Source organism: Streptopelia decaocto (genome assembly GCF_964273445.1).
Source record: "Streptopelia decaocto genome assembly, chromosome: 6".
NCBI classification, from domain to species: domain Eukaryota; kingdom Metazoa; phylum Chordata; class Aves; order Columbiformes; family Columbidae; genus Streptopelia; species Streptopelia decaocto.
In genome coordinates this window covers 10,346,632-10,357,836 of record NC_138660.1, presented here as the reverse complement: position 1 = coordinate 10,357,836, position 11,205 = coordinate 10,346,632, and the positions used below count along the sequence as shown (strand labels likewise).

At 40.4% G+C, this 11,205-nt stretch overlaps 2 protein-coding genes across 2 annotated transcripts; one reads left to right on the top strand and one right to left on the bottom strand.

Moving 5' to 3' along the window:
* Window positions 1–532: 532 nt before the first annotated feature.
* MRPL47 (mitochondrial ribosomal protein L47) lies at window positions 533–5,927 on the bottom strand. Its single transcript, XM_082056042.1, has 7 exons — window positions 5,768–5,927; window positions 5,102–5,247; window positions 4,487–4,547; window positions 3,593–3,689; window positions 2,051–2,181; window positions 1,256–1,351; window positions 533–807 (listed from the first exon to the last, which is right to left on the bottom strand). The coding sequence occupies exons 1-7, from the start codon at window positions 5,866–5,868 to the stop codon at window positions 687–689; spliced, it is 753 nt and encodes a 250-aa protein (XP_081912168.1). The 5' UTR covers window positions 5,869–5,927; the 3' UTR covers window positions 533–686.
* A 47-nt stretch (window positions 5,928–5,974) lies between these two features.
* On the top strand, window positions 5,975–11,130 carry NDUFB5 (NADH:ubiquinone oxidoreductase subunit B5). The gene is made up of 6 exons (XM_082056041.1): window positions 5,975–6,133; window positions 6,890–6,978; window positions 7,759–7,825; window positions 8,326–8,387; window positions 9,430–9,536; window positions 10,380–11,130. Exons 1-6 carry the CDS (start codon window positions 6,007–6,009, stop codon window positions 10,498–10,500), a joined length of 573 nt encoding a protein of 190 aa, XP_081912167.1. The 5' UTR covers window positions 5,975–6,006; the 3' UTR covers window positions 10,501–11,130.
* Window positions 11,131–11,205: the final 75 nt, after the last annotated feature.

Below are 11,205 nucleotides of genomic sequence, written 5' to 3'. Positions count from 1 at the left end.
CATCAACTGAGAGCTGGAGCAGTACCCTTCTACTTCAGTTTCACAGACTATTACCAGTGCATGCTGCAAAACAGCATTGCACAAATGTTTGAATTTGTCATGGATATCTGGAAATCTAGGTATAAAGACTGTATTGTTAAAAGTTCATCTGCTGAGAATTTCATATTTCTAATAAGCTGAGTTAAAACAGGGAAAAAGTTCCCCACAGCAGATGGAAGAGCCTATTTTCTCATGCTTTTATGTAGAAAGCACACATAACTTGAGTGACGTATCAGTAGTTCACGTGATCAGGGCATAAAGGCCACTCTGTGAGCTTCAGAGGCTCTCGTGTTTGTCTGGTTTTAATACATATTTGTTAAACTAAACCAGGTAACTTATCCCTACACTTTATATATTCGTATGGCAGTCAATTGCTGCTTTTCACTGATGTATGTCTCACTTTTATCGTAGCTGGGTAACAGGTCATTTTTCAAATGTTTCTAGAAACAACTGTTAAGGTTAACTTGAGTTCTGCACTAATGCTGCTTTTCAATTCCAGATTAGAAGTTTAATTTAGGTCAAAGATGGGATTTAAAAAAATGGAGCCTCAGGAATGCTCAGTTGAGTTGTTTGGTGCTTTCAGAACTTGTTTCATGTTTCAGTCACAAATATACTCGACCAATTGCTTGCAGTTCTCTTCCAGCATGTTACTGCTGCCTCTGGGATTTTGCAGCAAGGTGAGGGAACTTGCTTTCCAAGACCTTCTGCCTCGTCTTCTCTAGGTTTTGCTTTCTTGCTCTTCTACGTAAAAATTTTTCACGTCTGAGTCTGAAATAAATAAGTAAGTGTGGTTAATTTCTAGATAGCTTGTAACATCCTTAATAGGTCCCCTAATCAAATAGGGGCTCCCAATGATGAACAACTTAAGTATTAATTTGCTTTCAATAGCAAAAATGCCTGCAAAGCAAACTATGTTTTTTTTCCTTCTGCTTTTGAATTCCACAGAATCCCATCCTCTGGGAGGATCTTAGTACTCTACATGTAAAATGACTTTTACAAGGCAACTAAGTCCTTTAACTGAGATGGGAAGAGCAAAAAGAAATCCGAACAAGCAGTAATTTTAAAAAGCCTTATTTTCAGTCTACCAGCTTTAAAAACAAACAAAACCCACCACAACCACAAAACAAGATTAGTACTATTTTTCCTTGCAAAGTGGAATAAGGAGGCCTGAGGAACAGATCAGAAAATAATTTTCAATGTCAAAAAATATTTTTACCTGATGAAGTGATCCACATGAGGTAAGTAATAGAATCTCCTCTTTTTGTATTTTTTGTTCAAGTACCATGGTATTGGCCATTCCTTGAAAGTGTACCTGTTAAAGACAGAGAAATGTGACTGCAGAATGTATACTTTTTGTCTGCATTTTTAGATTCTACCAGTTACACTTGGTTACAGTACAGTGATCACATGCTCTGACCAATAGTTTGCATAATTTGAATGTGGGTATTTACTTTCAGCTGTACTACTGGCTTGGTTTGTAACTCCATCTCGTATGCAGCTCAGCACCTTTGTGTAGGAAGTGGTTTTGTTTTAAAACCTGCATATGTTTGAAGAGAGGGCCCAGTATAGAGATTCTTTGCATCTACAAATTAAAGTTACTCCAACTTTATGTGGGCTCTTGCAATATTTTGGGTGGTTGTCCACCAATATGTGGATTTTGTGTTGTATCTAGGGAAGTCCAGATGTCTCAACTTGAACAGTACTCCCTAGTTTGTTCATGTGTTACAGAATAGCTGTAGTAACAGACATCCTCCTAGTACAGAAATCATAATAGTCACATGGAACTAATTTTGTTATAATTACTGGTTGACCTTGCCACTACATAATTTAGGAACAATTATAACCACATAAAAAACCCCAAGATTCAAGAAGCACCTGAATGCTGACCAGAAAACTTGTTTCTTTCTATACACTGTATGCATCCTTTCTTGATTAGATAAGGATTTTCTGGTAAAGAGAGATAGCACGAGAAGAATTCATGCATATGAAACAAAAATTTTCTGTTCCATACCAGTAGGTGCGTCCTAAGAAGTCATGTCTCCACTCGCCAGGTACTGGTTTTTCATGGCCTGTTTGTAAAAGCCTCAAAGCAGTTTCTCTTTCTTTGACAACCAAGTCTATATTTTTCATAGATTTTTCTACCTGGAAACAGGAAATAGTTTCAGAATGGGCCAAAAATCCCCAATGCTGACAACTTAAATCTCAAATGCATGTCTAAGACAAAATTTAAAGGAAAAACAAAGGTAAAACACACTAGGAGTTCCATCATGAGTAATCTCACAGTTGCAGACTGAGTGAAGTGGCCCTGTGTACCAGAACAGTAAAGAACAGGTGCCTAAAAAAACCCGAGTTACAAGAGAGTGAATATTCGTTAAGAACTATCTGGCTAATACATAAAGCCAGATAAAGGTATTTAGTCAGGTCTGTCTCATAATATTACCATAACACACATTATACATGACAGCACAATAAATGCTCTGGGAAACAGCTGATTTTAATAAGCAGATTGCTGTATTCTGCCTTGGTGCAATCACAGCATTTAACTGGTGCTTGACTTCTACTTTTCTGGGGCTTCAGCCAAAAACAAACAGGCAATTACTAAAATTTGACTTTTGAAGTGTTGGGGCCACTTACTTAACAAGTCCCCTCCCAACAGAAGTTCTGCTGTGATTTGTAGTTGCTGAATATGGATGTGTAAGTGGGACTAAGCAGAAAATACTGTTCAGAATGGGAGTCACAAAACACAGTTGAGAAACTGTATTACGGTAAATTAGAACAAGATACACTAGGAAATCCTGAGGATAATTTTATATTGGATCTTCCCTAATTTATAAGTACAGTGATGAAATTACAAGAGCAGACCAAATAAATCCATGTCTGACACAAAAAGAGATCATAATGCAGTTATGTGTGATGGCAAATAAGAGTTATATGATTAACCAAACAATGAAATTCAGATGAACAACATAAAGGTCAGACTTTTCCCAGATTTATTTGGATAAAGAGGGGGATTATCTGAGAATCATGTGTCAAACAGCTGGATTATTTAACTGGCCAGTGAAGGTGCAGATTTCCATCTCTGAGACAGAAGTGTAGAGATGGCAGTTGAATTATAAGCAAATGAAATTTTCAATGGTAAAGATGCTGAGGAAAGAATTTAATAAATTAATTGCAGAATCACAAAAATGCAAAAGGAGGGGATGACAAAAGCAAGGACAGCAAAGAAACAAAGGTCACAAGTTTGGAGAAGACAATGTCAGAGACAAGAAGCTGGCAACAGTTAAGTAGCTAAAAAAGGTTTATGAAGGGTAAGAATATAGATAATGTTGAAGTTTTGCCAGCAAGTTTCTGAGCATGAAGATGGCAAAATATTCCTTAACATTATATAAAAAGTAGAGAGGCCTTTCCCACTACATTGCTTGAGAAAAGTGTTTGTGCTTATATGAAGATCAAGGAAGTAGTTTTAAATAGTTTTAACAAGCTTACAAACACTTCAGCTTTCACTCAGCAATTTTACTTGGAATTATATTTTTAGCTAGTATGAAAAAGTTACCTTTTCTAATCTCTCTGGACTTGGCATAGGCTTGAGTTGTCGTTTTGATTCTTGCTCTAAAGTCAAAAGCATGTTTTTTTCCTTCAGTAGGACATACCTAGAGCAGAAAGCATAGTACTTCAAAAATAAGTTCTAGATGCTTTGGCAATTATTCACTTACTGCCCTGCTGGATAAAGCACAGTTCTCCAACTTATAATCGCATATCCTATACCTCCTAAGTTCACATAAAGAAGCAAAAAGATCCTGAGAACAGCCCTCCCCTGCCCACCTCTGCTGGGCTATGTGCAGGACATACAAGGGGAGGCTGAGGGAGACAGATTTACTTGACCTAGGATAAAGGGAGCTAAGGAGGGATGAGGTTTCCACTAAGTAGACTTCCAATACCTGACAAAGAGCCAGACTCTTCTTACAGGTGCACAGCAGAAAGACAACACAAGAAGGAAAGAACTACTCGTAGTAACAGTGAAGTGCTACTTTAGCCCTGGCACAGGTTGCCTAGAGTGGTGATGCCATCTCCAGCCTCAGAGACTCTCAGAATCAGAATGGATGCAGACCTGAGCAAACTGATCTCATTTAGCGGTTTGTTCCACCCGAGGCTGCTCACAACCAACTCTGTCCTGTAGTTCACTGACCCCCAGAGGGCTCAAACTCAGCATCTCTGTACCAAACTTGAACCCTCTGTACTGGACACAACCATCACACAGCCCCTGCAGCACAGCTTTCCTGTTCTGAGCACTACAGGAACTTGGGCTGCTCCAAGCCCAAAGCAGCTTCAGCATGCAGAGCTGTGTGGAAGACTAAGCTAGTGGCTAATCAGTTCACTAGCCACATTTTAAGAAAACATGCAGACCTGCTTTGAAAGAAAAGATGCTACTAGACCAAAACGTACTTACCAAAGTTTGTGCAGGTCTTCACTACTCTTGGCCCTTAGCTGCTTTATATTCCACGCATCCCCTGAAAAAACAAAAATTACAACCTTTAAAAAATTAATTTAATAGAACAAAGTTATCCTAAAAAAATAAAAGTGCTTCTATTTGCAGGCTCAGCTGACTCAACAGAACTAGGATGACTTTTTTAAAAATATACTGCCTCTTGGAAAGCTGTCTTTGTGGATATTCAGCTTTGCTTTGAATATACAAACGCAATACATGTACTGCTTATTTGTGTTTGTAAAAGGCTGGGAACAAGGAAAACTATTATATAAAATTAATCTTTACATTGAAATAGTTTTCTTCCATAGCACCATGTATTTCATCAAAGAATGTCTTTTCTATGATACTCTCAAGAGCAAGGCAGAGGATTTACAGCAAAATATTTTGCTGCATAATAGCTATTTGCTTTCATAAACACAGAAAAAAATTAACAAGCATAAAGATGCACATGTATGTACATATAAAATTAAGTTTTATGTAGCTATGAATATTTCCTATAACGCAAAAGAACGGTCAGATTTCAGCAGAGGACAAGTGGCTCAAAGATAACTATGAGAAATGCTAAATACAACTCACCAGACTTTACAGTTTTTTCTCCCCAGTTTTTTGGATCATCAAAAAACTCCTCCAGACCTCTCCGAGACAGAGACGTGTGCAGAAACTTCAGCTGATGGACGGGCTCAACTTTTGCCAGGTTCTTGTGGAATGGATTCAGCATCAATCTGCATAAAAATTGGCAGGAAAACTAGATATGAGAAGAAAAATAATATTCAACTAAACGAGGGTGTTTGATTCATGACAGCACAGGTCCCAAAGACGGACACTGCGGCCCAGTGGCAACAATGTGAGTTCAACTCTTCATCAAAATGTCACCTCACTGTTTTCCCCTCTGTCTCATCTAATTATCATTTATCTATAATCCAGGATAAACAACAATTTGAAAATTAAAAGAAGGAACAAGTTTGAGCTACACTGTACAAGAACACAACCTCCTACATTGGATTTAAATGGTAAAAGCGGTACAAGCACAAAAAGCCCGTGCTGGAAGCATAACGACTGCAAAACTGTAACGCGTGCAGGGGAATCCTTCATCCTGCGTTCGTACGGTGCATTTTAACACATGTCACCCCGCAACCCCCGGTCGAGGCGCCAGACAGCGGACAGCCCGGCGCCCAACTCCCTCCGGGAACGGCGCTACGGCCCGCAGTGCGCCCAGCCTCAGCCCCCCGCCCCGGTGCCTACCCGGGGAGCCCGGCAGCCGCCGGGCCCGGCCGCGCTCCCGACAGCCGCAGCGCGGCCGTGAGGCGCCGGCACAGCGCGGCCATCCCCATGGCGGCCGCCATGACGCGCCGCCGCTCCCACAATGCCGGGCGCCGGAAGGAGACTGAAGGATCTGCCCTTTTCCAAGATGGTGGCCGCCTAGCTTCACCCGGCCGCGGACAAGGGGCGTTGTTGGCCCCGCCCCCGTGCCAGTTCCAGCTATGGCGGCCATGAGCCTGCTGCTCCGGGCAGCGGCTGCCTGGGGAACTCGGCGGGCCGCGAGCGGCGCGGCGGGTGCTGCTCGTCTCCCTTGGCTCGCCGGGGCCGCCCGCCTGCCCGGCACCGTCGGTATGGCCTCGGCGGCGGGAAGGAGGGGGGCGGGTGTGCCAGGGGCGGAGTGACCTTGGGGAGCGGAGAAACGGCGTCCCCTGAGGAGCAGGGTCCCCTGAGGAGAGGGACGCGGGAGGACGCCTCATGGAGGTTCCCCCGCCGCCTCAGGGAGGTTCGCCCGCCGGGGCCGCGTCTCGGCGGCACAGCGGGCGCGGAGCGGGGAGCTCCGGTGTGGGCTCCCCGCTGGGGCGCTCGCCGGGCTCGGCAGGAGCGGAGCCGGGCGGCGGGAACGGTACCGGCTGCTGCGGCTGTTCCTGGGCCCAGCTGGTGTGGGAAACGCTTCAGTGTGCAGGGAAACCCCTCGAGAGGCTGCAACGTGTGTCTCCGTTCTTCGGAGAAATTGCGTTTCTTGGGCAAAACATGGATCAAAATTGGCAGCAGGCCAAACTTAATATATTCATCTGTAAATTTACTTGGTCCTATAAAACGACATTCAGTTATTCGTTTGTTGGGACTTGGAGGTAGAAATAGATTGAGGTCTAAAATTAGAAGTGAGTCCGTTCTAGCAAAATAGGAAATTGGTTCAGGCAAACTTTTAGAAACATTGATGTCCTCCAGAAAACCAGCTTGTAACTTCTCATCCACAGCTGTATGCTGCTTTGTTGGTTGGTTGGTTGGTTTGTTTGTTTGCTTTTCCCCACGTGAGTTGTTGACCTTATACTGGAACAATCACCAAAGGGAGAAAAGCACATAATACTTTGGTTCGATTTTCAGCTCCTGTGCGACACAGCAGCGACCATGGCAAGAGAATGTTTATTATCAAGGCAACGAGTTTTTATGATAATCGATTTCTGAGCTTGTTGGTAAGTTTAAAGCAAATTTATTATATTCACTATAACACATGCAGTGTAAATGGTGTAACAGTGTCTAAAATACAACTTTCTCTAGTGTTGACGTGACAGATTCTAAAATGTGATTTGCACTATTTACATAAACAAGGACTTCCAGTCCTCCTCCTGAGGGATTTTTTTATATATGTTGTCAAATCAACGCCAGATGAAGTAAAAATATTGGCGAAATGGCAAAGATTGTGATGTGTACTTAAATTAACGCTGTAGTAGCGTTCTTAGATTATGCATCTGTGTTCATGTGTGACCCTTAAAAAGCTAGCTTTCAGGTAAAGCCTATTAGGACGGGTAACAGCCAACCTGATACAATGCCCTTCGTGTGATCAGGACCCCGTTGTCTGTCTTGTCCAGTCACCAAAGCCCGCCGTGGCGGTGTTTGTGGATTATATTGCATTGGTGTTCGTGCCTCCATACAGTTCAGTGCTGAAGCCAGTTGTCACAAGACGCTGAGACAGCATTTGGGGACAGCGTCACTGTCTGCTGCTGCAGGGGCTCACCTCTTCAGGAGGCTTAAAGTTGAACTAAATAGGCCCCTGGACACACACAACATCGCTGTTTCTGTATTCTAGTTTGTTATTTAACTCATTTTAAGCAACAATCTGTCTTTACATACAACACCCTTATCTAACTTATGAATGCAAATCTAAGACATCATTTTCAGATTAACTTCATATAAATTTTGTCAGGCTTCTGAGTTTCCTGTACTGTTTCTTTTTCTTTTTATCTCCTCTACAGAGATTCTATATATTTCTGACGGGAATACCAGCGGCACTATTCGTACTGTATGTCAATATCTTCATTGGTGAGTGCTCTGTCGTGACAAAGCTAAGTGCACAGTCAAAATTCTTAAGTGGATAAATGGCAACTACACATGCTGGGTAGAAAAAAGCGATCTTTTTTAGCTTGCTCTTTGGAAGACCATGAAATAGGCCTAACAGTTATAGTAGTATTGTATAAGTACAGAGAAGGTGTTGCCAGTATTTTTCTTTTTCTGTAGTTGTTGATTTCTTTTAAAAGCTAAACATTTTTAAAAACTAAACAATTCCTTATTTTGACAATCTGTCAAACACCAGCGAGGTTTAGTGAACAGCTCTATATTCAAGTGAGGAATTAGATACATGCAGTGAGAAGTCTCTGGGAAAATTACAAGTCCAATTTTTCTGAACAGAGCTCAGATTGAGGGATTAATTGCTCTCCATATGAAATAATGATTTTTTTTTTTTCTTAATGTGAAAGGCAGAATGTAACGTACTTAAAAAAGAATACTTGATTTAAATGTTTTCGCCCTCTTTTCCTTGTCAGGTGAAGCTGAACTTGCAGAGATTCCCGAAGGTTATGTTCCAGAGTACTGGGAATACTACAAAGTGAGTATAGCATATAAAAGGGTGGCACGTTATGGACAGCCTTCCTCTTGATGATACTTTTGGGAGTAAAATATGTGGAGTATGGTAGTGAGGATGGGCATATCCCTGCCATCGCATGTCAGTGTAGTAGAACTCAAATTGTGCAATTATGATTTTGGTAAACTTGCCTTTTTTTCAGCTTTACGAAACGTGTGTGGCTGTAGGAAATCTGTTCATTGACACAAGTAGATGCGTAAAGTTACAGGTCATTTGCAAGTAAACTGCTGAACCTATATGACAAGAATTCTTTTATAATATTCCTAAATAATAAGAACAGCCTTCTCTTCTCTTTATTCTTAGCATGCAGATTTTGCCTTTGTTTCTACTTCTGGAACTACAACAGCTTAAGATATTGGAGTTTAAAGTGACATTACTTTCTTTTGTATTGTTTGCTAGCGTTGTTTCTAAGGCCAACATCACACATGCTTTTATATCTAGAATTGAAGATTTTTATATTCAGAAACTCAAGGTTATACTGTTTTCATTTAATTGTATTTTCTTAAAAGTCCCTGGCTGCTTGCTGCAAGCACTTTTTTGTTTCTGATAGGAAGTGATTGAATTCGGCAATACTATTATGACTGTTTCAACTCATTTAGACTTTTCTTCCTAGTGAAATGACCTCTAAGTGGAAGCAAAACTTTAAAATGTTACTGATTACAGTGAAAGATTTTGAGTCCGTTTCTGTGATTAGAGTGGCAGTTTAAGGAACTTTACTTCAACAGGCAGAAAATAAATCATGTCTTCCATTAACTTTTAATTTTGCTATAGAATAGTCATCTGGGGGTTATCTTGGCATTAAAGATGGCAAAAGAAATACAGCTTTTCATGGTTCTGGTAGTACAAATAGTTCAGCATGGTTTTGACTTTACTATTACGGTTTGAATGGCAGCACCCATAGTGTTGATGACATGTTTTCAGGACTGGTGATATGCAATATGACTTAGTTATGATGACATTTCTACTTGGAACTTGCATTAATAATCTCTGCTTTTATATTTTCAAGCACCCTATTAGTCGCTGGATCGCTCGTTACCTCCTTGACCCCCCTGAAAAGGACTATGAGAAAGAGCTGGCTTTGCTTGATATTGAAGCTAGGAAAACTGAAATGAGGTATGTTACATAGTTGAAGGGTTTAAAAATACTGATACATGTTGTAGCTAACTATTTTACTTTGCTTAACATACTGCATTGGATCCTGACATAACGTGCTTATTCACGTATCACCTGACCCTGAGCGCTTGCTGCACTGGCTGGTGCCAAAGTGGAAGCGACTGTCTGTAGTCCCTGCCTTCTTGGCATCAGGGTTACCAGAAATGGAACGACCCAAGGGCTGTCCTGTAAAACAACAGTCACTCTCCAAAGCAGTTCACATTTATAAAGGTATAGCTTTGTCTTCCCAAGTCAGGAAATGGACAGTTCTTTTGGCCTCTGTTAATACTTAATTAAGTAAACAACAGTTTACAGGATTAGTCGCGTTTCTTGTTGCTGTTGAAAATTTTGTGGGCAGCAACGACATTGTTGCACTGAGTTTATTCTATACTTAGAGTAAACTCTGGTAGTTGAAGAGTTGTATGAACTGTTGCTATTGGAACCAAGACAGCATAGCTCTTTCTACTGTTGCATTTACTTCTGATTTTCTTGCTACTATATATTTTAGTCGAAAGCTGTATTGAAGCTGTCAGAACTCCTGCAGGTAGTTTTATTACTCTTTGTGTGAGATGACTTGCTGAAAAAAAATTAAATAGAAGGATGTAATAACTCATGTTTAGTTGAATCCTTCATATTTTGGTACTGTCTATGTTTCAGTAGTGTTTATAAACTACAGATCTATAAACCATAGATGCTAAACTCATTGCTGTTGTCAGTAACACCCTGATATTAAACATTGATATATGCATGATCAAAACCAAAAAACCTTCATGTTGAGTGTGTCTGTTGTTCTTTTCTTTTTAGGTTGATGGAGTTGGAGGCACGCAGACTGATGAGACACAGGGGAGATGGACCTTGGTATCATTATGAAACACCTGATAAAAATCTTGTTGATAATTCTATGAAATCCACACCCGATAATTGAACAATTTTAAGACAGTACGCATGGTCTTAAATGCATACTGATAAATTGTGACTGAGCTATGTAATATACATCCTGCTGTTTACCGATGGAAATTAATAAAAGTAAACAATGTGTTGATTCTGACAATTTGAAAGAAACTGTGGCAGTTAAGTTCATTTAGCTATTAAAAGTTTTTAATCAGAGAAAATGCCTTATGTCAGTGGCCAACAATTACTCCTTTTCTTCAGAACATCAGTGCAAGAATGGGCTTTGTGACCTAATATATATGAAACAAGTAGGTAATGTTAGTCTTCATCATATGATTTCTAGTATTTAAAGTTTTAAATAGAAGGTATAAAGAACTGTAAGGCTTGTTTCTTTCACAGTGCTTTGTGTCAGATAATTGTGGAAGATGACTTAAGTAAGAAAAATGCCTTCAAATCTTTGGAATATTAGAATTATATCTACCACTTAGGCAAATGCTTTCTCATTACTTGTAGTCAAACTCATCTTGCATATTGTTCAACATCTGCCATCACTTTCTCTGCATTATCTCAAAAATTTCTCTCTAGATATCTGTTAATACCCTTCATCTGTCATAGTGTCTGCAATACTGCTGCTTCTTAAATATTTTTCACCGGTTTTAAAGTATGTTCCTCTTGTGTATGTGTAATTTATGCTTGTTTACTCTCTTATTTTCTGCAGTCTCACCTCCTACGCACTCTG

What these genes read in the sequence shown, in the direction of transcription:
- MRPL47 (XM_082056042.1), bottom strand. Translation starts at nt 5,868, where the DNA reads ATGGCGGCCGCCATGGGGATGGCCGCGCTGTGCCGGCGCCTCACGGCC. An exon ending in AGAAAAAACTGTAAAGTCTG is followed by an intron (nt 4,548 to 5,101) that starts GTGAGTTGTATT and finishes TTGTTTTTTCAG; the next exon opens with GGGATGCGTGGAATATAAAG. An exon ending in TTCTTAGGACGCACCTACTG is followed by an intron (nt 1,352 to 2,050) that starts GTATGGAACAGA and finishes TGTCTTTAACAG; the next exon opens with GTACACTTTCAAGGAATGGC.
- NDUFB5 (XM_082056041.1), top strand. Translation starts at nt 6,007, where the DNA reads ATGGCGGCCATGAGCCTGCTGCTCCGGGCAGCGGCTGCCTGGGGAACT. An exon ending in CCGCCTGCCCGGCACCGTCG is followed by an intron (nt 6,134 to 6,889) that starts GTATGGCCTCGG and finishes TTCGATTTTCAG; the next exon opens with CTCCTGTGCGACACAGCAGC. An exon ending in AGTACTGGGAATACTACAAA is followed by an intron (nt 8,388 to 9,429) that starts GTGAGTATAGCA and finishes TATATTTTCAAG; the next exon opens with CACCCTATTAGTCGCTGGAT.